Source organism: Phalacrocorax aristotelis, chromosome 3 (assembly GCF_949628215.1).
Source record: "Phalacrocorax aristotelis chromosome 3, bGulAri2.1, whole genome shotgun sequence".
In the NCBI taxonomy this organism is placed as follows: domain Eukaryota; kingdom Metazoa; phylum Chordata; class Aves; order Suliformes; family Phalacrocoracidae; genus Phalacrocorax; species Phalacrocorax aristotelis.
Genome location: NC_134278.1, coordinates 89,609,782 through 89,636,159, shown reverse-complemented (window position 1 = coordinate 89,636,159; position 26,378 = coordinate 89,609,782). Strand labels below are relative to the sequence as shown.

The 26,378-nt window shown below is 41.6% G+C and overlaps 1 protein-coding gene across 5 annotated transcripts in view; it reads right to left on the bottom strand.

Annotated features, from left to right (window-relative positions):
• Positions 1-58: 58 nt before the first annotated feature.
• PLEK (pleckstrin) overlaps positions 59-26,378 on the bottom strand; it is a 69,158-nt gene continuing 42,838 nt past the window's right edge. For 3 of the 5 annotated variants that reach the window (XM_075088428.1, XM_075088427.1, XM_075088429.1), the window contains 8 exons: positions 15,086-15,241; positions 9,654-9,835; positions 8,321-8,412; positions 7,415-7,599; positions 5,623-5,727; positions 3,265-3,348; positions 2,056-2,125; positions 59-1,197 (listed from right to left, as the gene is read on the bottom strand). In XM_075088428.1, the coding sequence (XP_074944529.1) occupies positions 1,058-1,197; positions 2,056-2,125; positions 3,265-3,348; positions 5,623-5,727; positions 7,415-7,599; positions 8,321-8,412; positions 9,654-9,835; positions 15,086-15,235 (1,008 nt within the window). In that variant the 5' untranslated portion in view covers positions 15,236-15,241 and the 3' untranslated portion in view covers positions 59-1,057. Of the gene's footprint in view, positions 1,198-2,055; positions 2,126-3,264; positions 3,349-5,622; positions 5,728-7,414; positions 7,600-8,320; positions 8,413-9,653; positions 9,836-15,085; positions 15,242-17,645; positions 17,815-18,124; positions 18,308-22,512; positions 22,646-26,378 lie in introns of those variants that run through there. The other 2 variants (XM_075088424.1, XM_075088426.1) reach the window with 2 other exon arrangements.

Genomic DNA, 26,378 nt, shown 5'->3' with positions numbered 1-26,378 from the left:
ATTCACAGGTAGGCAGCTGTACCCTTGACTGGGCATGTGAGAAAATGACAAGGGCAAAGACAGGTAAAACTTTTTAGTTTTATTAAAAATTGGTAGTTGCATCCCTCCTTTGCTAAGCTGAGCAAGTTTCTGTTGTCGGGGGTGGGGGGGTGGGGGTTCTATTTTCCTCTGCCATACGGTATTTTTGGGTTAGTAGGCTCTGAAAGCAAAAATAAGCAGCAACTACAAAGCAATTATCAAGAAAGCAGGCTGAGCAAACCGGGTATCTTTTTGCCACAAGTCTTCCTTCCTCAGAATGACAGGCCAGGCTTTAATGATCCTGTCAGCTTGCATGAGATACTGGAAATGCCTGCCAGAAGCCAATTTCCTCCGGATGTCTTAAATGGACATGACGATGCAGTATCTGCCAGCCTGTTGCCCCTGCAAGGCTGTTTTCTTTGTGATATACAATACTAAGGCAAAAGACCTTCAGGTTCATTAGCTCAGATACAGGTACAATTAAGCAGAATTGAAGAGAAGCTTTAGCTCCAGATTTATTTTTAGACTGAAGAAATCTGAATAAGAATTATTAAGGGTAAGGTATCTTATTAGATCTATGAACAGAGTTTTAAAAGTTTTGAAGTTTACTTGCACTCAGAAACATCAGTCTGCATCAAGAACAGTCTACATGCAGAATCTGACATTATCTTGATCTTCAATTCCTACTTCAAGTTTAAGACTTAGAAGTTTGATACATACAGTCAGACAAAAATATAAGATGAGAAAGGTATAATGTACAACCTTCGCAAAGTAGATTGATTACTCTAAGCAGCATGCACTAATATGGCATGTTCTATACTGTAATTTAGTAAAATATTACAATAATACAAGTAGAAAAATGTTAGGTTTTTAGTGCCGACTATAGAACTGAAACTTACTATCAACCCTCAATCCCCAACCCACAAGCCTTAGGATGCCTTTCTGGATGATACTGCTTTCTTTCGGTGAAATTATAAAATTCCTGTTTTGTTTTCTGTAACTGATTTCAGTTGTCTGTCTTCTTGCTGGCAGATCATCTTCATTTTCCAATCCTAGCAACTGCCTGGATTGCTTTGATCCACTCTGTACGCTCTGCGGATGAGGCTGCTTGCAAGTAATAGTGGATTTCATTTGCTGTGATGATTTCAAAGAGGATGTTGTCAACATCATATTTCTTGGCTACGGGGAAAAATAAGGAAGTCAGCTATAAGAGAATGAATTCTTGTATTTACAATGTTTCTTCCTTTCTACAGCTGTGCCTGATCAGGCAAACAGATTGCAAAATTGGGTCAATGAAATAGGTCTATCTCTTGGAGAAATGACCCATGAATTCTGCATGTTTCACCTATAGGAGTCTCTGGTTAGTTGATCTCCAATCATGGAAGAGTCTGAAATCCTGCAGACAGGTCATATTCCCTGAAACCCTCCCATGCCTTGCCAGCTACAAAAAAAAGAGATGTTTAAGTTCATGTCACGTCCAGAATCTCAGGTTCTTTTTCTATCTGCCAGCACAGCCTACACAGGTGCTGAGATACCAACAGACTTTCTTGCTGGTTATGATAATCTGCCTGTCCCATGGAGAGGAGAATGCATAGAATGAGTGCTTCTTGTTCCTTGCAGCAATGCTTAACCATTGCTGTTCCCACAACTTCTGGTTTTGGGAGGAAACAGAATGTGAAGAGTAGTAATTTTTTGGCATAATCATTTCTAATGTAAAGCTTCCATCCCAAATTTATCAACTGAAGAGAGCAAACTCAGCTTACTTTGTCTAAGGCCAGTTAACCAAACATAGGGATGGTGTCATCCTTTTGACAGGTTTTCTCTAAACAACTGACAAAACACAAGATTCCCTGTTGCTACGTTTACCACAGTAAACTTCTCCAGTAATTAAGACAGCAATAGAGAGACTAGTTACTAGAAAAATTACTGAATAATTGCATATAGATTGCTTTTGAGTAAACACCACTTGTGATTTCAGGCAGATTGAAAGAATGGACCAAAAACTTATTACACAGCTCATTCAATATGGTTCCTTACAGTCTGGCATATCTTCCACTGCTGTCACCACACAGCCTCTCAAGTGAATTGCTCCTAGTGGTTCTTCTCCCTGGTGAGGACAGGAAAACAAAATGAAATGCAAAACTTCTGAAACTGTTCACAGGTTAATATTTGGCTACAACTCCAGAATGGAAACAAAAACATTTGCTGACTTAGTGTGTAACCTGGGAAACCAGGGGATCCTCTGTCTGTGTATGACATGGGGGGTGGGGGTTATGATAGGGGGAAGACCTGCAAATAAATAGGAAATCTCTTTGGGGATTTGGAATTCAGGATCTGCAGAGTATTTAGCACGTCCTGAACAATGGTACAAGAGGAATAAGCGCCTTGTGCCAACTGTAACTTTTATTTTGATGTCACAGTGAATAGAAAAAAGGATTAGTTAGAAGAAGAGTAGATCTTAGAAGTATTCTTGCCAAGCAGCAGGACCAGCTACACCTGTATTTACAGTTTGGCCTCTTGTGCACTTTGGGACTGTGAAAACCAAAGAACAGGTGAAGATGCATTTTTGTTGGCATATGTTTCAAAGAAGAGTCCCTATAAGCTGACACATCTGAGCCCTTGGCGGGGGGGGAATGCCAGGAGCAGGAAAGGCAAGGTGGGGATTCTCCAGTGTGTCTAGGCTGCCTCTGCCAAGGGGACCAGGCACAGCATAAAGCACCTGTAACCCACAACGGCACTGCTCCTGCAGCAATGCAGGATGAAATGAAACTTGTGGGCTGAATCTACCCAAATGATAGCTTTTGGGAGGCAGGTTTTACCCATGGCAATGCTCCTTCCTTTCTTAGGGCAGAGTTTGGCCCGTTAGAATTACACAAGAAATGGAATGCCATGTCTCAGCGTGACACAGAAAATACCTCAATTATAAACTGCAAAATCACTGTATTGTGTTCATTTGCACTTATGACCTAGTTAACTTTAATCAAGTGAGAGCACACATTAATTCTAATTAATCACAGGTGAAAGCACAGTTTGATGTCACCTGTTCTTATGTCTGGGTGGCACTTGCCACCCTGACTTGGCAGTCCCAGAAACCATCGTTTACTCTGCTTTTCCTGTGAGCACAAACAGCCCCACTGTCCTGCTTGGTCTTTCCTCTCACACATTCCCATGTAAATACTCCATTCAGATACTTCTACAAGGCATCAGCTTTAAAACAAACAGGGAAGGGAACCAAATCTCTCTTACTCCAGCAGGATCATAGTAGTGAAGATATGCAGGGTCCTCTCTTAAAACAAACTTTCTCACTTTCCAGTTCTTCCTCCGATGTCCCTAGGAAAATTCAAAAACAGGAATGTTGTGAACTGCTTTGCCTGCAAGCGCTTACAGTCTGCTTACCCACATACAAGATAACAGGCAAATATAAAAGGGAAAAAGCTGAATATTTTGGACAGGAAATATTCACTGGAATAGGACTTGAACCTGGCCTTTCTGCATCCCACTGTTTTGCAAAACAATTGGGCTATCAAATTGGTTTATTTTTTGTATGAAGTAGAACAGCTTCAACATGGGAGGTTCCCCTAACCACATCTTATAGTCTGGTAGCTATAACATTCATATGATGACTGTGAGATCTGGGCTTCGAGGCTTGCCAGAAAACATGGCTGCAAAACATCTTGCAGGAAGGTACCTTGAACTATTGGCAAGAATGAGCTGAAGGTTCTTCTCTCCTTGCAAAGACAACAACAACAAAAAGGCTTATCTGGCTGTCCTGGTTTCACCTGGGATAAAGTTGATTTTCTTCATAGTAGCTAGTATGGGGCTATGTTTTGGATTTGTGCTAAAAACAACGTTGATAGCAACAACTAAAATATCAGTGTGCTAAGTAGTGCTTACAGTAGTCAAGGACTTTTTTAGCTTCCCATGCTCTGCCAGGTGCACAAGAAACTGGGAGGGGACACAGCTGGGACAGCTGACCCCAACTGACCAAAGGGATATTCCATACCATGACATCACGCTCAGCATATAAAGCTGGGGGGGGGAAGAAGGAAGGGGAGGACATTTGGAGTTATAGGTTTGTCTTCCCAACAGTTCCTAGCCATTATGCATGATGGAGCCCTGCTTTCCTGGAGATGGCTGCACACTTGCCTGCTGATGGGAAGTAGTAAATGAAATCCTTGTTTTGCTTTGCTTGCACACACAACTTTTTCTTTTCCTATTAAACTGTCTTTTATCTCAACCCATGAGTTTTCTTGCTTTTGCTCTTCCAATTCTCTCCCCCATCCCACCTGGGGGGTGAGTGAGCAAGTGGCTGTATGGGGCTTAGTTGCCAGCTGGGGTTAAACCATGACACTGTCTCAAGCACCCTGGAGAGGGTTCGTGGCTGAGACGGTCAAGTAGAAATAACATCACCTTCCAATATGGATGTAGATGCCTCATTGCTTTCAGGTTGGGAAAATCTAGACCTGCTGTCATTTCAGTCTTGGAAACAGGCATTCTCAGAAGAAGCAGTGACACTTCCAAGCAATGATTCACAACTCACTCAGAGTGACCAAATCCAGACTAAAACTGGTGGAAGACTGACATGAATAATTTCCTCTCAGCATTTCAAAATATTAGTTTCTCAATTAACTACACTGTTTGCAAGGAAGCTCTTACTAACTAGGCAGAGATTAATATGACAGGGTTAAAGTTAGCAGAAAGACACATATCTGATTTCTTCCATTGCTTTTGAGTAATCTGATTGAGTAAGAGAAATACAAGTGAGCACCACTAAAAAATTCTTAGGCTCTCAATGGATATTTTAACAGTGGAAGTTCAGACTTGATATTAGAAAACATTTCTTTACAGAGAGAGTGATCAAACACTGGAACACGTGGTCGATGCCCAATGTCTGCCAGCATTAAGAGGCATTTGGACAATGCCCTTAATAATATGCTTTAACCTTTGGTCAGCCCTGAAGTGGTCAGGCAGTTGGACTACATGATCATTGTAGGTCCCTTCGAACTGAACTATTCTATTCATTGAACAATCCTGGCCTTGCCTTCAGTTCACTAATATCTGTTTGCAGTGGACTCAAGAAGTAATGATCTTACCATGACATTCACTGTATTACTTAAAAGTTTTGCTGGAAAGGAAGGCATACAGTTATCTTCTGTCTTACAGATGGGACAGTATCAAACTTCAGTGACTGAAAGGGCTCCTTTGCTCAGGTATGCTGAAAAAGCCTGTGAGAACAGGCAACTGAATCCAGTTGTGTGTTCAAAGGGACACTGGACTGGCAGCCTTTTTACCTGAGTTCAGTTCTGCAATTGTACCAATGACTTGTCACATCTCCTACTTTAGTACTCTTTGCTAATTAAAACTATGAACTGTCTTATTTCATAATAAGAGCAATAAACCTTGCAACATTGTGGGAAAGCCCTAATGCCATGCTACAGCAAACATTCTTTGTGCAAAGGCAAGAGGGACAGAGGTGAAACCTGTTAAGTGCGGAGATGGCATAGGCTAGTTTCTCTCTTCTCTAAAGCTTTTAGGTGCAAAAGGGCGATCTTGTATGCATGCAACATCATCCCAGTGACAGGATGGAACATGTGCAGTACTGACCTGTTTCAGCAAACATCCTTGTTTGACTACTATGCCTCTGAATTCTTCTTTCAGGACCACATCATCATCACTAGAATTTCCCTCGCAGAAAAACCCACTGTCTGGCTGCATGACCACAAGAGAAAATTCAGAAGTTACACAGCTGCTGCAATGTTTATGTACATGTACAAATCTGGCTTCTCTTTGGCTTCCCTCCGCCCTGATTTTTGGCACCCAAAAAATCAACCCTTTTACTGGAAAAATCTCCCAGTGAAGTTGAGGAGCTCTCCAAGTCACCATGAAAGCACTTCAATGTGAGGTAGAACTACACCAAGGAGTGTGAGGGCATCTGAAGAGAGCTGGAGCATCTGTGTATATGTCAGTGCCTCCATTCTCCAAGATTCTTGGTGTCACATTTCCTCCATGAAGGACAGGCTGCCTCAGTCCCATGACCTCACAGGTTTTTAAATGCACAGACAGCACTTCATATGAAGCAATGACAGCACAACAAATACACTTCAGGCTGGCCATCCATGCACCCAACAGACCCTCCTCTTCCTCCATCCATCACAACCATCTAGAATTTGGGAAGAAGGAACACTCTGTCTAGGCTGTCTTCTCCAAGAACAAGAACTAGCCCTAGTTTTTGAAATTCACAATTTTCTATAGCTGTGATGTTGTGATGCACGCACTGAGCATAGGCTGTCTCAGAATCCATGCATCACATCCATTCCACACCAGATAAACTGTGATGCTTACTGAAACCTTAACACTGTTCAAATTATGTAAATGTAGGTAACCATTTGTACAGCTTAGAGTAAACATCTGTGCCACCTACTTCTATGATAGCAAGTCAGACATTGACCTGCTGTGGTCTTCTCACACCACATCAGCACTGAATCAAACTAGAAACAAGCTGAAAGCAAGCAGAGCATACATGGGCTTCTAGCAGGTGTCCCAGGTAGCTGGGAATTGTGATGGCCACAAAGCTGCCTTCAACAGCAGTGCCTCTGCTTCCATTGCTGGACAGTAACAGTCTCCCTACCAGGGACACATTCTAGGAGAACCTATGAAGTAATCGGAGATTCATTTTGCTGAAGTCGAGTGATTCTATGTCGTAAATATAAACAGAATTGTAATATTTAAGCATTTTACTTGACAGAAGACATACTTTTTTGTTAGCCTAAGTTCATAAACCAAACATCTTTAAAACAGTATTTGACTGTGATTGTGATATTAGAAGTTCTTGAAATCGATCTACAAAATATAAAGAAATAAATTAAAAAGACTGGGTAAGCTACCCAGGACAGATGTTATTAGCAGATATTAAAAACTTCTGCTTCTCCACTCACAGACAGGCTGCATGTGAGTGCACACACGCTGAGTCAGATTTGACACCTCTGCACAAAAATGGGTTTGTAGCTTGTACCACTCAGAGAAGCCCCATGATAATGAATTACTCTCTTCCCTTCCACTGAATCATCAGGGGAACTGATGGCTAAATTCTGATCACTGGTGAAATTACCAGGAACAAAATCTAAGTTAAAAAGCACCCAGCTTGATCTCAGCACTCAGTTCACACTTAGAAGAGTGCCAGAAAGAAACACGTCCAGCTTACAGATACTGAAGTGAGCCAGTTCATTACAAGTGTCATGTAGAGAAAGACAATTAACACAGATCTCTCCATTTCTATATAATCTTTCCTCCAGGACTTAAGAAAGCCAACAAGAAGCCTGAGAAAAGCAGAACATCAGCAAGTCTAGGACAATTAAAAAAAAAAAAAAAACAAACAAAAAAACCCACCAACACTCACAAAGTAATAGTAGGCGTCACTGAGATCTAAGAAGGGGGTGTCTGACAGTCCCTCAGCAGCAGCCTTGGATGTATCACCTGCAGGATGTAGGTAGCCTTCACTCAAGAGGGAAGAGGCAAGCATGAGACCTTCTTTGCGATTTCGGATGGAGTTGCTAGACACCAGCCAGTCAATCACAGAGGTGCCTGGTTACAAAGGAACAAACAATATCAGCCACAAGCAAAGACAGACACAAAAGCCTAAAAATACACAGGCAACAAGCCTATTCCATTTACTCATCAATCTCCTGAAAGATGTTATTAAAGACAATGCAGAGAGCTAATCTGAAAAGGTGCCTGGGTCATCCAGTGAGGTACAGCCAATCCGACTGATGGTAGGGGCTAGTACAACTCTTGAACATTGTACCTGAGGGAAAAGAGAGCAGGGAAGCCTCAGGGACAGTGACTGGAGCAGTATGAAAAACAGCCAAGCCTGGAGAAGGCAGTCTTCCAGGCTGCTGTGTTACTGACACAGAGCTGTCAGAACAGGGTGACTTTCAACTCTAGCACCCACAGATTTGGCTTGGAGCAGGACAGGAATTACAACGTGACACAGTTTGTTGATGAAAAAATCAGAAAGAAGTAATTGTTCTGGAGTTCAGCGTTTCATGCAGCTTTCTACAAAGGTCTACTTCAATCCTTCTGGCATTGGTTAAATTTCTTCCTCTCCTCTTGCTTACCATGGCCATAACTGAACACTTTTTCCAGCTTCATCCTTTCAGCACCTGCTGTGTTGGTCAAGAAAACATCTGCCAGGTTTTCTTCTCAAACTTCTCAGTGCTCTGCAGTGCTTAAAGCTGTTTTACCTTTACCCTCTCAGCCCTGCACTTCCTTTATTATATGGAAAAGAGGGACAAGAGCTCCTTACCTGTAAAGCAGTGATTGAACACTTTTTTATCTTTTTCCAGCTTCAGCTCCTTTATTCCCTTTTCAGGATCTTTCATTGAGAGGTACAAAACACTGTGCATAAAAAGAACCAAAGAAACTGTTAGCAAATAGAAAGCTTTAGCCAGTTTGTACAATAATATTATTGTCATTCACAGGCTCTTCATGTTTTGCTGGCATATTGCCCTCTGCAGAGCTATACCATGGCTTAGTTTAATCTCCTGAAAACTTTACGTTGCAAAGCCTGGAGGCCTCACTACATCACTGTCATAGCTGCAGGAGCAGAGGGGGGAGTGCACAAATGACAGTTTCATATTTTGAGAATGGAACAGCTTGTGGTGACTGTAGTGGGAACAGGGGAACACCCACTGCTGAGGCATCTTCACAGGGCCCCACGGCCTCAGTACCAATAGGGGAGCTCACTGCTTTGCGTTACTTTCCCCCAAAGGTCCTTGGCTGAGCAGAAAACCTGTCACTGACATCTCCAAAGCCTGCATGCTCTCAGAAGCCTTAAGTAGCCTCAGTGAACACTGGTGTGACTGACTTCTTCCTGCCCACTTTTCACTTGCTCAGAACTCTAATTCCTTGGAGCTCTGGAATGACAAGAAGGATGAATATTAAGTGTCACAGGCTAAGTCCTTTGGCCTGTTAGTCAGGCTGATCCTCTGCTGAAGCCTGTGAAGTCAGATTGTGTTGGATCTTGACCCTGTGCAGTTTTACTGTCTTGTAAGGAGCACTGTAGGCTCATTTGTATCTTGGTATTTACTGCTTAGAGGCAAAAAGTAAGTTGTCCTTAATTTTTTTAAGTACTGACAGATGGCTTTCTCTGTGAGCCCTTTATCTCTTGTTCTCCCTTTGCCAGTTCCAAGTTCTCTAGCAGGCAACACTCTCCCCTCACCACCCAAAAACTAGGCTAACTTCAGCGCTTATCTGGAGAACAAACAAAAGGTTTAAAATATTTTTGCAGTAAATTATATATTGTACAATGCTTCTCCTGGAAGAATCACACTTTGGCTGGGGTCTCCTTTTGCACTGCCGTGTGCTCAGAAATCTCCTTATCAGCAAAATAATTTGATAAATAAGCATGTTTTGGTAAAAGATGATGTATTAAAAATTATCTTCCCAGTTCTGACTACTAGCTTATTTCTGCCACATTGTATGCTCTGAAACCGTTAGTCATGCAGAAAGGAGTCTCAGTGAAACTGAGAGGTAGCATGGACAGACATGCTCATAGCTCTTCCAGACATAGGTGTTATATATCTGGCATACTGCCTGCGCATGGACGTAACTGGGGGAGCAGAGCTATGGGAACAAACCTCAGGTTGATTGTTTCGGGCAGTCTGATAGACTTTCTCGTGGATTTTCTGGCAAACCTTTGGCCTCCATCTATGCACTGAATTGCTTTCTTGATATCCCGCACCCAGGCATCTCTTTCCTCCAGGTAGGCAGCTTGAAAAAAGTGGTCCTGCTGCTTGGCTGCAGTGAGCTTGAAGACAAACTGGAATGATAAATGATGGGTTTTTTAAAAGTTACTTTGGTGTAGCCAGTTGGGCACAATTAACCTAGTACCGCCACAATACACAACCTACCTGTGCCTAAAGGACTATGGAAAGTGCCTTAGAGCCACAGTTAAATTAAAAAACTGGAGAAAAACATGAACACGCATTGCAGCTGACTGACTCCTTTTCTTATTTCCCTGCAAGCGGTCCTGATGATGTCAGTACAGCAAACATGAGTGGCACTGATATAGCTGCTGATTTTAACTTTTGCTGGGAAGTTCAACACAGCTGAAAGGCTGACAGGCCCAGCCCCTGAAGGCTTCCAGTGGGTATAAATTTGTCTTAATGTTTATAGAGATATGATCAGTCTGAAGGAGGGAAAAAAAAAAAACCCACATTGTGTTGCTCGGCTACTGATTCACAAGGGGAGAAAAGGTCACAGTCACATTGGAGGGTAGCTGAACACGTTTGCAGCCTAGCAAACCTTTAGAGGCCTGGGAGGGAGATGATACATCCAACCCTTGGCTATACCTCATTATCTCTACCTATCTAAACACACTAGCAACAATGGAAAGACTGTATTTCCCAAAAATTAGAAGAGATCTTTTAAAGGTAGTTCTAAGCAGAAAAAAATAACACCAACCTGAAAAAACGCACCACAAAGTTCACACTGTTTGGTTGTGTTCTCACCCAGTGATCTTTTGGGTGGAAAATCTGGATCTAATTACTCAGCCAAGAGGGTTTCCACTTCCTTTAAAATATAGTTCCCCATACGTGGAACTATAATTTGTTCTATCCTTGTATTAGAATAAATACAACACGCTGTAACTCAGCAGGTGTCTAAAAATTACAGGCTAATCAGCAAGCAAACAGCATCGCTTTATGAGGGCAAGTAAAGCAGAGACTAACGTCAAAGAGCAGAGAGGGGTGAATCTACAGCAATGAAATCAAAACACTGAGTCTACTGAATCCCGTGTTTGTAAACGGCACGTTTGTGAACATCCCTAATATGCATCTTCCAGATTGTTGCCAACGGGAAAAATTCTGACACCCTGAAACTGTGCAGAAGTCCCACTAACTTTCATGGAAGACAGATCTCAAACTTACAAAGCAGTGGGTCCTCAAAAATCCATGCAGCCAGAAAAGGAACCATTTCTTATCTGACACTGTTCATATTTCTAGCAACACTCACCTTTTCAATTGCGCAGTAAAGAGCTACATCCTGAAAATCAATCTTTGGTGCAAGTGAAAAGCAAACAGACAGATCTCTCCAAATCCCAATATCCAAGAGCCATGCTAACTCACCAGATTAGCAGAATGAAATGTCAAAGCGTTAAAGCAAACTTTTACCAAAGGAAAAAAAATCAGCATTCTCAAAGTTCAAGAGCTGAGAAGCAATGTACAGTGAAATGCTAAAGAAGCGTTTTCATTTCTGGTACACAGAGGAGACTGGGAAAGCTCTTTCTCTTAACTTCAGCTTTTAGAAAGCTAGGTGACTAAGCTAGACATCCAGGTCCTAGAAGTGACCAAGTCTCCCTCTGATGATGTGTATCTGTTTGTGCTTTTGAGAAAATGAGACCATTAGGCTGAACTAAACACCAACATTTTGGACAGCTTAAGTCAGGACAAATCTTACTATGAGCAACTATACACAGTAATGCTATCACAGAAAAGCCATGGGGAAAACAGAGAAAGCACAAATATAACAGAATTAACATTAAGCAATGATCAAACTTCAGATCAGGAACAGCAAACAGTGGTGAATGCATTTTGAAATCAAATCTCAAAAGATGCAGTTGTGGTCTTTTCTGAACAGGCTCTATCTCTTACAAATGCAGGATTGTTTTGTTTCCCCTCAGCACCTGCTTTTTGCAATTGATTTAGTAAACAAAGTGCGTTGGTGATGTGCCCTGGAGTTTCAAGCTAGGCCCTGATGCAAATACACAAGCTGATTCACAAAGCTGAAATCTAAACAAAGGAATATAAACATCTGCTCATGGCTCAATAGTCCCTTCTCCAAACTGGGCCCAGGTGAGTACGACTGGACTTAAAACAGACCTAATGAGAATTATCCCACTCTTCACTCTACAGAACTCCTGTCCTAAAAATATACTTTCGTTTCTAGCCATATGAAGTAAATATATACAAACCACTAAGAACCAGAATAATTCCCTTAAGAGAAAGAACTGTATGTTTTGGCACATAACCAATAAGAAGGCAGACGGAATGTGGAGGCATTGGATTCAGCAGTACAGTAATGCTGTGAAATATAAGATACAAAAATCAAGATACTACATTTTCAAGGAATATATGTAGAAATTTAGGTTTGATCACATTGGGCAGTAACTACTTGTAAAAACAATCCCAGAGATGACATTGTTCATACGAATGAGCATGTTGCAGTTTTGACTGTTTGAACAGTGCAAATTTTAAGAGAAAATATATCTCCAGGGCTATTGGTCTATGGACTTGCAGAACGATCTCACCAACTCAATAAGGAGGATCTGATCCAACACCTGCTGAAGCAATTTGGATTGTTTCCACTGACTTCAGCAAACTCTGCATCAGATCTTACTTATGAAAAGGTGTTTTGGATTTTTGGGTGCCTCAGCCACCAGGCCTGAGATCCTTCCTTTTTTCTCTATTCTCCCTCAGAAAAGGCCCAGCAACTAAAATGAAACATAATGTAAAACTCATTATGTAAACTTATAATGTAAAATGAAACATAATGTAAAACTCGTTGCAGTCAAAGGAAAGATTCTTAAAGACTTCATCATCCTTCAATACAGATGCAATGCATTTTCTGCAAACTAGTACATCCTCAAGCAACCCTTTGGGCAGGTGAGGATCTCTCTCACTCTGCCCTCAGCAGACATCAGGTACTTCAGACCTCTTTGCCTCTATTTTGTACAATGCACATACACTGGTGAATTATCTTTTCATTATTGTTAAATGTGTTACGGTTACTGATGTTTCCAAGCAAGTACTATAGACCAATACTTGCGGAGCGCCCCTGTGGAAATTTAAAAAAAATCAAAACAAAAAACCTCCACAAAACTGTTTGGAAAGGAGTGCTTTGTGAGAAAAACTTAATTTCTACCATTATAATGTAGGATCTGTGATACTCTTGCACACAGTACCTTTCTCTTATACCTCACAGAGTGCTGTGCTGAGGCTTGTTAATGAGATAATGTAGGAACATGATTTCAAATCAGCAGAATTTAGAACCAAATGTGTGCAGATATACTTAATTTCTGTTCCTTTAGTTGGTTATGCAATGTTCCTACCCTGTGGGTCTAGTCCGTAGATGTAATTATACTTTGCCTTTATTATTCATGGTTTGTAAAAGATGTAGGGCCAAGTGCTGTAACAAAGAGCTCCCAGCTGGGCCTGGGCAATGCACTGACACAGCCATACTGGCTGAAGAAGGAGGTCAGATCTGAAGCTGCAGGCATTAAACAGTAAGGTATGCTCAGCTATGCCCAAGAGTGCAGCTGTTAGCAATAACGAAGAGTTAATGGGCTTGACCGGCAGCCAATCTCAAACCCTTCTGAATCAGTTGGGCAATTGCCCTTGCCAGCTCAGGGATCAAAAAACCTATAGATGGGCATGGAGTGGGCATGCAGGATCATGCAATTCTCCTTTGGGCATGATAATACAGTTTTCCTCCTGTGGACAACTCCTAGTTCCTAGAGAGAGCCAGGAAGAGCACGGTAGCTCTTCATGATCCTGCTCTGGGTGGAATTTCCAAGGTAATAGCCCGCTAATACCTTTTGTTCCCAGGAGAAAAAGCCATCTACAACTTCGACTCAGCACAGGTTTAAGAGCAATCTTTATTCTCTGCCCCATTCTTTTATTGTATTGCCTCAAAGACAGCTTTTAAGTTAAGAGCCCCTTTTCCTTAACAGATGTCAGTCTAAAAAGACTCCATAAGAATCAATTTTTTTTCCTCCATATAAATAAGGGTCTGCACAAAGGAAAAAAAAATAAATAAAGAGAGAAGAACGAGAAGAAATAAAGGAAGGAAAAACAAAAGCCAGCAGGTCCAAACGTGACACCAGGGACCCTGACTCCACTTACCACAAAACCTAAGGACAAGTACAGTTCTCCTCACTTTACTCAATATGAGAAAGTGAAGTTTGCTCTCTCATGCGTTCTCTCATACTTTCTTTTTTTCTAATGCTCTCAGAGACTTCTATCTTTAGACAGGCATCCTTGCAGTAAATTTCGTTAAACTGTAATTGGATAATCTTCCAGATTCTGGGGGACCCCTTTGTCAGAGAAATTCATGGTGGTATAATGCCTATTTGATTAAACTGAGTTGCTGAGATAACAAAGGACTGACTAAAGATATGCTTCTTTGCTCATACTAGAATTCCTGTTTTACCCACAACTATTTTTAGGAACCCTGTACAAAATATGTATGCTTGTATATTTAGCTTCCTGTATCTTATTTTCTGTCAAATAAGACTGAGTTTATGCATACAGTGATCTGTGCGTATCACTGGGAATTGGGACCTCAGTCTGTGCACTTGCTACCTTCGAGATCCCAAACGTATGGGCAACATTTGAACTACTTCCTCTAAACCAGTTTCAGTTTTTGTTCTCTCTCTCTACCCCCTGCCCCGCGCAGTGTAGATGTGAGTCTTTAGTTGCTTGCAAAAGCCCTACAAGTAACAATGCAGTGTGTGATTAATACAGATTGTACAAATGTGAAGTGTGTGGGGTCAGGTAGTTACCAAACGGTAATAAAAAGGGTTGGAATTATGGCTTTACTTGGGCATTTGTGCCACAGCATTTATCTCCTTTCTGTCTGAGCAAGCCAGCTGTTGCTCTTTGACAATAAATAAGTACTTCCACTGCTCATGAATGTTTCCCACACCTTTATTCTGTGGCAGCTAGATTTATATTTAATACAGGAGTTGTGCCATTCAGCTGCTAAGTGTCCTCACAACAATATAATTTAGCTCTGCTCTCTGACAGACTCAGATTTAAAACATAAAACAAACTCCCCCAAAATTAAAAAATCACTTTCTGAATTGCTCCTCTTGAAATATCCTGAATTTTTCCTGAGCAGTCACACCTTTCCAATACTACACAAGTCCAAGCCTGCTGTGACCTGACACAAGTGAGAGTCGCCACTAGGATGAGTGCAAGGAATTTGTAGCCACCAGCCTTCTGCCTCATCAGTACCTCCAGGAGTATAAGCATACTGTCAATCATTGTTATTAAAAAAAAAAAGTACTCACCATTCTTTTGCCAAAATCTTGGCATGGGCTGTTAATAGAGCTTCCTTTTAGAGGGACCATCCCTTTGGGGCTGTTGTCAGCCTTCCGCTTGTAGAATTCAATTCCATCTTCTAAGAGCACGACCCACATCGGTTTCCAGGTATTAAACATGCTGCCCTGCATCAATAAATCACTGTGTACGTTATGTTCAATAAATCACTCTTCACATGATATCCACTAAAGATATGACCTTCCAGGGAGTGTCTGACTGATGCTAAAATAACTATAGTTAGTGTTTCAAGGGGAACATACCACAGCCACACCCATCTTACTTAGTTAAAAAACATTGTTATTCTTCTGACCACCATTAATTTCCCCTTTATGGAAAAATTAATCCTAAATCACCCCAGCCAAGAGTTTTCCAAAACTGCATTGCCTGCCCCAGCAATTGTTTCTTTTCAGTATTAGCCAGTCCCAAACACTGTCTTCAAGATGACATAGTGGCAATATTATGAATAATCCTCAAAACTTCTGAATGTGAACTGGCACATTAGTACAGGATGCCCAAGTTAATGAGACAGTCCTATATTTAGGACTTGATGCTACAGTACAGTCAGTCATTGAGGCTTGGCTGTCTCATAAGAAAGCACACGTCTCAGAGGATTTCTAGACATATAAGAACAAACTGTAAGAGTAATTAATAGTTTAAGGGCCTGAGGCTGCCGATCTCCAACTGCTGTGAGGAATTAAAGTGCTTCATTTAACTTTTTAAAGCTTTTACTTCCTATTCCTGAAACACAGCTGTTAGATATAAGAAATACAGAGATAAAGACAGGGCCTGATCCTACATACAGTGAAACACACCAAAAAACTCTCAGGGACTCAGAAAGGAATGAGCTGTTTCTCTGCGTTGAGCATGACTAACTGCTAGAATTACTGAGACTGTTGCACTCTAGCTAGTTGACCTCTCTTGTCCTGCCTGCACCCAGCTTCAAAAGTGGTCACAGTCCCAGATAACCAAGTGACTTACTGCTCAACCAAATGAGCATTTAGATATGCTGAATACCAACAGTTCCTCTGAAGAGTTACCAAAGCACAAACAACATTTGTAGGCCCCAAATCAGAGGCCGTAGTTAAAAAATATGTTTACCTTGCTCTTTCTGTTACAAAGAGATTCATCATCCCCTTCCTACAACTGCATCTATAGCATCCCTATCCTACTCAGACCATGGTCTGTCCTGTGCAAATGGCTTGTTTTAATTTGTTAAACCTGAGAACTGGGTAGTTAGATACATTTGCATTCTGTATTTCTGCAGAATGGGACAGAAACACACTGAATTTTTTTTTTAATTCCCCAAATGAACCCTTTGTCTGTCACGTCCTTTTTTGCCCTACATTCCAAGAAAGGCCTTTTGCACTCTGAAACAGACCTTGTGTTCAGTTACAGGGAGGGGAGGAAAAACTGTCCACCGAGTTCTTATTAGGAGCAGGACCTGCTTCCAGCCTCTGCAGCCCTCACTGGAAGCAGAAGGTGCGCCACAAATGAATGCTACCTTCTAAAGGAAGGTCACTGCCCTGGGGGTTCTCTGGAAACCCAGCTAAACAGGGGTCTACAAAAAAAGTCTCATCTGGGTACCACACAAGTTGACTGCTGTTTTCTTTTGATGGTTTTTTTGACTTTTTTCTAATAAACCATACCATTTTTGAGAGCCCAAATTGACTCACTGGTTGATTTTTCTGCCAAGAAATCAATTAAGATGATGAGCCAAGACAAGAATTGTTCCAACTTCCTTTTGTTTGTGGGTTTACCACAGGTTACAATACTTCTGTTCATAAACAAAGAAGTCCAGTACTTCCTGAGACAAGACTCTGACATGCTTTGCCAATGGAAGCCACTGCGGAGCAGTGTTACACTGGCAGTCTCATATCCACACCATCAGCAAACCCAAACATGGTCACATTGTTCTCATCTAAAACATTTCACGAAAGACAAGAAAGCAGAACGCTGGACTTGATTTTCCCAGACTACATATCAAATTGTCACACCTACTCCAAAGACTGCAGATACAGACAGGTATTCCTTCCCTTGCTCTCTGAAATCATTAGCCACTTTAAAAACACACACAACTTCCATTTGGTCAAGCAAATTCTTTTTATACCATTGGCAGCACTACAGGATTAGAAAATTAGCTGTTTCTTATGCTTAGAAGGTGACACAAGGTCCCCAATATATACAAACAGAGGTTTAAGCTGACCTAAATCAACACTGAAGTCTGAAACCACATTTACTGGAGGTCACATTGTACCCACTAAAGCACAGATCCCCAAGCACAGCACTGCTCCCCAGTCTAAAGTAAATATCAAGAGGAGAAAGTCAGTGACAAATGGCCTTCAGTCTCTGCACAGAGAGCTGTGGCTGCAGGGATAAATCCTTTGAGTGGTCAAATCAAGGTGATCTGACCTCTTTAATCTCACTATGCTTCCCTGATGTTTAACTCAGTCCAAACTATGTTTCCCTACACCTCCCCAACCTATTCACAGTTATCTTCCTCCTCCATTCACACTAAAACTGCCCACTTACCTTCTTAACCAAGTAGCCCTCCCTTATGCGCATCGGTTCTCGCTCCATGTCTCAGGCAATCCTGCTCTCAGGTCTGTCAGTACTGGCAGTTAAGTTCCTCTGGCAGCAAAGTCTGTGGGCTGCCGTTTTTACAGTACAGCTGTGTCACTTTCACAAGTTCCTCTGCCTGCTAATCACATGAAAACAAGCCCATTTCCTCTTACAGAGTGAGAGATTGGGAAACACAGAAGCATGTGTGTATTTATAGTTTGTCTCTGACAGAACAGGCAACAGCCTGACAAAATGCTCAACTATATCAAATATGGCCAGCCTTGATGACAGAGTCCTGGGGAATTAAATAAGCATTTTAGTGCCTAATCCCAGGAAATCAGGCCCACTCTGCAAATACATGAACTCTAGCAAAACAACAAACAGGGTGGCGTACTGTGTTGTTGCTTGGTGCATGCCAAAAGAATCTGACAGGCAGGTTTAAAACCCACCAGTTCTGTTACTTCATCCCGTCTTTGAAGTCTGACTCCCAGTGGATGAGCACGTGGGGTGTGGCAGCAAGCTGGAGGACCCTCGCTTGGTTAATGATGATGCGCCCTCTGCTGATACAAGAACTTTGTTTATCAGACTTGATCAGGTTTTGGAGTGATGCTGAGGCCTCCCAAACAGGTTAGCTGTCAAACAGGCATAAATGGATTAAACTGGTGCATTACATAAAGCACCACAGAGTATCACTTTCTACAAGCATCTTTTACTTGCTGCAGAGCTTATTTGGCTATATTTGGTAAAAGATAAGGCAAACCCATAATCTTCCAGAAGTTGATATACACCAGAGTCACAATCCCTCTTCCCCATTGATAGAGTTAGAACTGTTATGACTAAAACTTGTTGCTTTGGGGGAGTCAGAAAGGTTTCAAGATAAGAAGCGCCTAAAAAAATTACAACAACATTTGACCTTAGAAGAAGCAGATGTACAGAACCATAAAGATAAGGAACTGCAGAGCAAAACACTAAACCAGAACAGACTATCCTTAAAGGACAGTATATACTTGATCTCAGAACCGAGTTTGCACAAAAGCAGAAGTTAACTAGCAGACACAGTGAGGAAGAGTATATCCTTCATCCAGAGACCCCTGAAGACCACCTGGAGACACCAACAGGCATGCGCAAAGGGCATTTGCATATGATAATGAGTTCTTGGGGAAAATAATGAATATGTACAAAACTAATGAATATATATGTAGAGCTTGTCTAAATTATGCAACTAACCCTGCATGGGCAGGCACATTAGGAGTGATTCCCTGTGCATCTAGCGCTGCAATAAAGAATACCTGCTTAACAGTCGTTCAGAATATCGAGTCCTGATTTCGGCTTCTTATGGCATCCCCATACAGAAGGAAGGGTGGTGGTATAAGGGAGACAATAAGGAGGCTGTTGCATTGCCAAGAGCAAAGTATTCTCCCATGCACAAGACTCCAAATCACTTTTACAACTGAGCCCATTCACATAAGGGTTGAGCCCAGGGTTACTCCATCTGTCACCTCTGCCACTTGTAAAGATCCCCAAACATAGACTTTTTCCACAGACAGAAATTCCTGCTCTCCATTTGACTCTCTGGTTTGTCTCAACCTTTACTCAGAAGTATACAGAAGTCTGACAAGATCTGTGATAGAGGATCAGAAGGTTAGAGGAGCCCTCGGAGACTTTCTCTAGCCATTCCTTACTGGTGCCTATTTAGTGGTTCTCCAACAGATCAGAGAACTCCTTCCTTGGTTATCTGTATTAGTGCTTCACTATCCCAACTGCTGAATGTTTCTCCTGGCTGTCTGAATTGAGATTTTCCAGACCTTTCTCAACTAGCTGCTGCTTAAATGAACCCTCCAGTCTCACCTTTGGGGAGCACACCTGTCTGTACCAGCAATCTCAGGCTATGCATACATTTTTGTGATTTTATGTATTATTAGGTTGTTCAGGTTTTGTTTCTAGAATTTACAGAGGCTCAGTTGTTCCTTTACTCATGTAAATCATGCTATTGTTAGGATCTGACTGCTATTAAAGGCCCTAGTGGCTGACCAAGACAATCGTCCATTAGGCAGTTTGCAAATCAAAGATTCAATATATACTTCCCAATTCTCTGGCTGTCAAGTGTACTTGACATCAGCCAACAGATTCTAAAATTATTAGAGAGACAGAAATTCGCACATAGCTAATAAAAGCTTCACGTTCTTTGGAAACCAAGATAAAAGTAAAAATTTATCTCTAAAAAGTGATCAGAGAGCTTTGTGTCACATTTATAGTAAAGAATCTGCCTACCAGTCCCAGGACCTGGAATGAATTGAAGATACATTCCAGAGCTGAGAAGACCTAACTGAATTTGAGTTACATTTCTGTGAAGACATCTTTCATTTCCCATAACCCTTAAAATGATGCTTGATGGTCTCAGGAGCTTGTAGGCTCCTCCTTTATAATGTCTTTTTTGGTCAGTAATTCCTTTTGCTTTAAGAAGGTGAATTATTTCCTTCTCTTCCCTTTCATTCCAGCAGTTTTATTTTGGGGAAAATGTACTTCTTTTTTTTCCCCCCCTCTGAGTTAGATAACCCAAAAATACTGGTCATAGACAATGACAACTCTAATTAAATAGCTTTCACTGTATGGCTGGAAGCCAAACTATCCCTTTATTAGCAGCCTTGAGGCCATAATGCCACAGAGCCTGGGGTAAGCGTTAGGGACCAAGAACTGGCTTACAGTTAGCTCTTCCTTCCATCTCTACCTTGCTGCCCCTTAGACCCGAGGAAAGGAAGCCCCTTCCAGCTGGAAGGGCTTACAGGGAACAAACACAAAAGAATTTGCCAGCACTTTCCTCCCTGCCAGCAGCCTTTCCACAGGTTTTCCTGCTCGCCTGCTCCTGCTGGTTCAGTGTTTGTGCTGAGTCAGGATGACACGGCCCTGCACAATAAATTGATGATATGAAATGTCCAGGGACAGATCCTCTTGAACAGAACATCTATGTGACCTTATTGTAAGAAGTGATTTAACATGAACAGAAAAAGATGCTGACTCCACAAACTCAGTTTCTCATTTACCTGCATTAAAAGCTCTTGAAGGTGTGAAATGAAATGCTAGACACAGTGGCACCAAGCCAATGACTCCAGAATTTACCATTAGCTACTTAAGCAACTCAGTGTCAAAGCATAAAATCACCTCCATCCAATATTAGCTGGAAGCAACTACTTTTATAACACTTATTTTCTCTCTATTGTGCCTTTAAAACTCAGCACGTCCTTTTGCCCTTCTACCTTATGTGCCTGGAACACCCCTTTTACCACCGAGGTTTGGTTTCATTTATCACACATCACCACAGGGGAATCAGCATTTCATCTTCCCCCAGGCAGAAACATGCTTCAGGTGAAGCAAAACGGTCCTTAACCATACAGTGGTCATAGCAGGTGTGAGGGACAGCCTGGCCTGCTGATGCTTGCCTTCTTTGTGCAGCCATTCCTGAAGAGCAGCACTGGGCATAAGAGAGAAGAAGAGCTGCATTTCTTCTAGCTCTCCACAGATGGGAGGATAGAGCTTTGTCTGTCAGAAAGATAAAGAAACCTGCATTGTGGAAACCTGCTATAACTTAGCCTGTTCTCCCCATTTCTGTCTGAAGGAGGTAAAGGTGCACAATGGTGGATTAGCAACATTTGTCGTAATAACACAATCTGCAACAAAGCTGAATATCTTAGCTCAGCTTGCTGGCAAGTGATTTGTTCTTGTACGGGAGATCTTGCTGCTGTATTTCCTCAGAAAATTCTGGGGGTTTTCTGCTACTTCAGGGTCCGCTCCTGCAGGCATTAAAAAAAAAAAAACAAACACCACAACAAAAAACTCACAGTGATCAACCACATTTATCTGAGCAAGGAATCTAGCTGTGAGACTGATGGGCATTTATGCCAACCAAAATTGGAACTATATCTTTACAAATAAATGTGTCAGCTGCAAGGAAGACAGGCAGTTTCTCAGCTTGTTACATCAGCTTCACTGCTCTCTCTATTAAATTTTGCATAGCTGTTCTTCAAACGTGTCTCCTGCCTTGTAAATGCCATAAGCTCACTCCATCTGTAACACAGCATATGAGTGCTTTGTAAATACGCATCTCTCCAACAAATCAAGCTGCATTTCCAGGGGAAATTAAATCAAATGCTATATGTTCAAAATGATCGTCTACACAGGAAAAATAATATACACAAGTGGTCTGCAAAGATGATAAAGACTCAGTCTGCCTTGTAGTTCAGTAAAACCCTTTCTCACTTCTATGCAGAGGCAGAGGTCTCAAAAGAATTACAGTACTAAATTGATAGCTAGCAGGTGCAAGCCTCAGCACAATTCACTCCATACGGAATTACACATATGGCTATTTTTAGCAAATAAGAGATTGTGGCTTTGCATCCATTTCTCGAAAAGGAACCCAAAACCAGGACATTCCAAATGTAGCACTGTGTTAAGAAAGGAATCAGAGAGGGGCAAGCATGAAAAGCCTATTATACGTATTGTCCACGAAACCTTGGAAACTAAATGCTGTAGGCTGGCTGTCATAAATAAGCAATCTTGTTCTGACCTCAAGGCACATTTTATGTATTTAATTATTGTGGAGCTATGCAGCAGGATTAGTGCATTAACTCTAAGAGGGAAGGCCTGCATAAATGGTAATACTGAAAAGCTTATGCCAGTGACCTGTTTTCACGCATTAAGAGATCATATTGAGTGGATGCAGTTGAGAGACCAAATGGATTTATCCAGAATGTTTTCTAGACAAATTGGACCAGCACAAAGCATAGGCCATGGCTTATGTGTGTATTAGCTCTGACTTTTCATTGGATGCATCCAACCTCACCTGTGACATATTCACCTCTCCCCTACAGTAGTCCCCCATCAGTGATACAAGCAGGCAATGTAGCCACAGCACGGAAGGCGCAAGACAGAGGTCTTGGAGGATGAAGCTGCAGTTTGAGAAGACTTTCCAAGTTCTGGGAAGAAAAAGAGAGATGAGAATAGCTGAGCATGCTGGCTGCAGCTCACTTGAAGAAGCTCAACACTCCCTTCAAAAGCACTAAGGGGTTGGCCAGGGTACAGGGGAGTACTGCAATGTTCCTGCCCCAATGGAAGGGAATTATCTTAATGTCCCTTGCTCACTCCAGACAACAGGCTGGGAAGCCTCAGGTGCCAAATGAACAAAAGGTAGATTTGAAGGACTGGAAAATAAAAAAAAAGCAGTTTTGCACTTTACAAAAACATTAAAGATTCCAACCCCCACCCCTCAAATGTAGGTGTAGAGAATGGAGGAACAACAGACACAAATTTTTGTCTATTTGTTCCTGGAAGTAAAATATTGCTGTGGTTTAAAAGAAATGGGACCTTGTCTTAAGTCTATGATAATCTACTCAGCTTTGAATCTTGTAAAGATCAGCACATTTGCTCTGTTCTCCTGGCAAAACCACACTGCCTCCTTCTTCCTACAGGTATTTTGCTCCCTATAGAATATCAAGCAATTAACATCAGGTAACCATACAGCAGCCTGAGACCCACAGAAAATCCCCATGGGGACTAGAAGGGTATGGGTTTCTGTTACTGGGGCCCATCCCACCACCCTCAGTGATGGGCAACCCACAGCATCAGGCACCTCTATGGGGTGGGCTGAGGTCAAACCAGGTAGTCAGCCTGCAGGTCAAGATCAACAGCATCCATGGCTGCTATTGTCTGTGGCAAAACTAGAGACAAGCACTCTTAAGCATAACTCAGGAAAGGATTGAAGGCCCAGGGCTGAGCTGAAATAGGGCCAGAGGTGTGTGTAGAGGCCCCAGGTGAGGCTGGTCAGGGACATGAAGATGGGCAACAACAAAACTAACCTCCCAAAAAGACTTAGCAAAGGCAACCCCTTCCCATGATCTACACTGATAAAGAGCATCTGGAGGATCAGATAAGTAAATGTACTAATGCATGCAAAGCTACCAGACTGATAAAAAGAAAGGCAATGCCTATATTTAAAATTATTTTTTCACTAATGTTCTACTCTCACCATGTTTCACTTTCACATGGTGAAACAGTTACTCAGTCTATGCATACATAATCCATAATATGATGCTTTTTTTAAGATCTCCCTCATGTTTACCACTTTTTGCCATAGTGGTCTGGAATAAAGCCACAGCCTGAGCTGTGTCCAGAGAAAGATGATCACTCAGGCAGAAATAATACAGGAAAAACCCTCGTTATAGATCTGACCTCTCATGTACTTGGGAAACTAATTGCAATCAATGTCTTCAGCTACACACAATTTACTAAAACATGATATGTCTGGCCCATGAGGCAAGTAAAACTGATCCCTGGCAATGGCTGTTATTCTTCACACTCCACTTTAAGTAAGACTATTGGATTCCCCATGTGTAAGGCCTCTGTGATTTCATAGTGAATTACACTTAAATTTACAGAAGTGGGAATTGCTACACACAAAACTTTCAACAAACCACAAAATGCAGCAGTTTCAGCAGAATATAACAAAAAAAAAGATAATACTTTTGCAATAAGCAAACAAGATAGGGAGAAATGCACATGTGGTCATCTTTGTGGAGCCATACTCCTATGAGATACATGTCTATATATAGCAGCTTCTTCCTCATCTGAAAACCTGTGCATACCATGTGATTGACTGGTAACATCCAATATATTTTCAAGACCATTCATTGCTGACCTCAACAATGGCTGGAGAGAGTCATTTTACCTAACTTTTGGCGGACTGCTTTTGAAGACCTTTAAAGTCAGCAAAGATCTTTGCAACAAATCGATGGAGTTCAGTGTATGTTTTGTGATCAAATGTTGGTCCCCACTGTGGGGTAAGTTGCTCCTGCAACTTACTACTTGGTTAGATGCAACTACTCTTTGATTAGGTGCCCTTTGACAATACAAGAGTCTTAGGTGACTCACCAAGCCCAAAAGATACTTCTCATACAGTAATATTGGTAATGATGCTACCTCATCATATACAGGGAAATGTTGGGGTTTTTTTAATAGCATTTCTTTCACTCTTGACTGTTCAGCGGGAGGAGCAATGACTGCATTGTGTAACAACTCCTCTGCAGGGGAGTCCCTGCTGCCATTGACTGCTATTGAAGCAAGATATTACATACAAAACTCATCACATACAGAGTTCCGAGAGGCAGGGATCATGCCCTGCCTTTATATTTGTGGAAACCTGGCTGGCTGGACACATTATGAAGCTTAGCTGGATACCTAATCAAGGCAAATACAGTAGGATTTTTGTTTTCAGAGGTTAAGTTTTCAGCAGAATAATCTTTTTCTTAATGTTTACAGTAAAAATAATTAACTAATTAACTTGCATGCACAAAGAAATGCAGCTGGGTAATGCTATATCTTCCATTTGGCTTAGCAATACTACTTTTTACCACTATATGTACATCCCAGCTTTAGAAAAACAAAGAAAAGGTCAGGTCTAGTGCAACATGTAGCTGTGAAATTCTAACAAAATCATTAACCCTGCCATAACGATATCCTGAAGCAAATGGAATTTATGGAACTTTTCACTAAGCCATAACAATGAACTATGTGAGCTTGGCAAAACAGAATTTGATGGCCAGAGACAGGAACTGAGAGATAGACAAGCACTTGTTTTAGTACTATATCCTTGAGAAGAGCTGAGAGACTGATCAAAGCAAACATCCCGCCTCAGCAGCTGCTGAAAACTGGGTGATAAAGTGTATAGTCAAGGAGAAAAACTAATTGGGATGTTGATAACAAGTCAAAGTGCCCATTAGGGGAACTATCCTCATTATAATACTAAAAATCAGGCCCATAGGCCAGGAGCCACCCCACCCCCACCCCACCCCCAGTTAGTCCCTTACTCTCTCAGCACGTGGTAAATTAAAAGTGAGCTGTACCTTTACATGGAAGTGAGAAAGAAATTAACCAATGATTAGCTGAGGCATATGAAGATTGGCTGTGATTGACACATTTAACTGCATAAATGCCTCGTAGTTTCTTGGTGTGGGGTGCTAGCTTTGTGAGTTACCACCTAGTACCAATCTTTGCACAAAAATTACTTGAATAAAATACCTCCGCTCTGTGTGTATTCTGGTGTTTTGTGCACCGGATGAACAAACCTGCTTTTCAGGATAACAATAACATCCAACCAAACAAAAAATATATTTGTGGCCCAAGTCCTGTGTCAGCCATAATAATGTTGCAGTTTTAACAGCAAACAAGAATGAATGCAAAAGAATGGAAAGGATGCACAAACCCGCTCCTGGGTTAAAAGCAATCTCTAACTTTTAGATGGGAATGAGACCTGCAGAGAGTTGAATTATGGTACAACTTCCAATTTCAAAGATCTTTCTCCTTGAACAAATGGCACCAGCCATAGGGAAAGAGTAGTGCTAGACTTAAAGGAAGGAGATTCTGACCTGATATTGCAATTACAGTTGGATTTCTTTCTATTAAAATAAGAAGATTGAAATAAAGTGATTTTAAAAAATCCCAAAAGAAACCCTGAACCAAATATTGATGTTGACTTCAGGGAGCAAGAAACTGGCCCTCAGCCTAGGCATCGTGGCTCACAAAAACCTTTTGCTTTACAGGGAAAGAGAAGAGCCGGTAAGTCACCTCTTTGCTCTCCATCCCCCTCTTCCATCTCAGGCAGTTCTGGCTCTTGCGTGCCGCTACGTCCTGCTTCAGCCCACCCCAGAGGGCTCG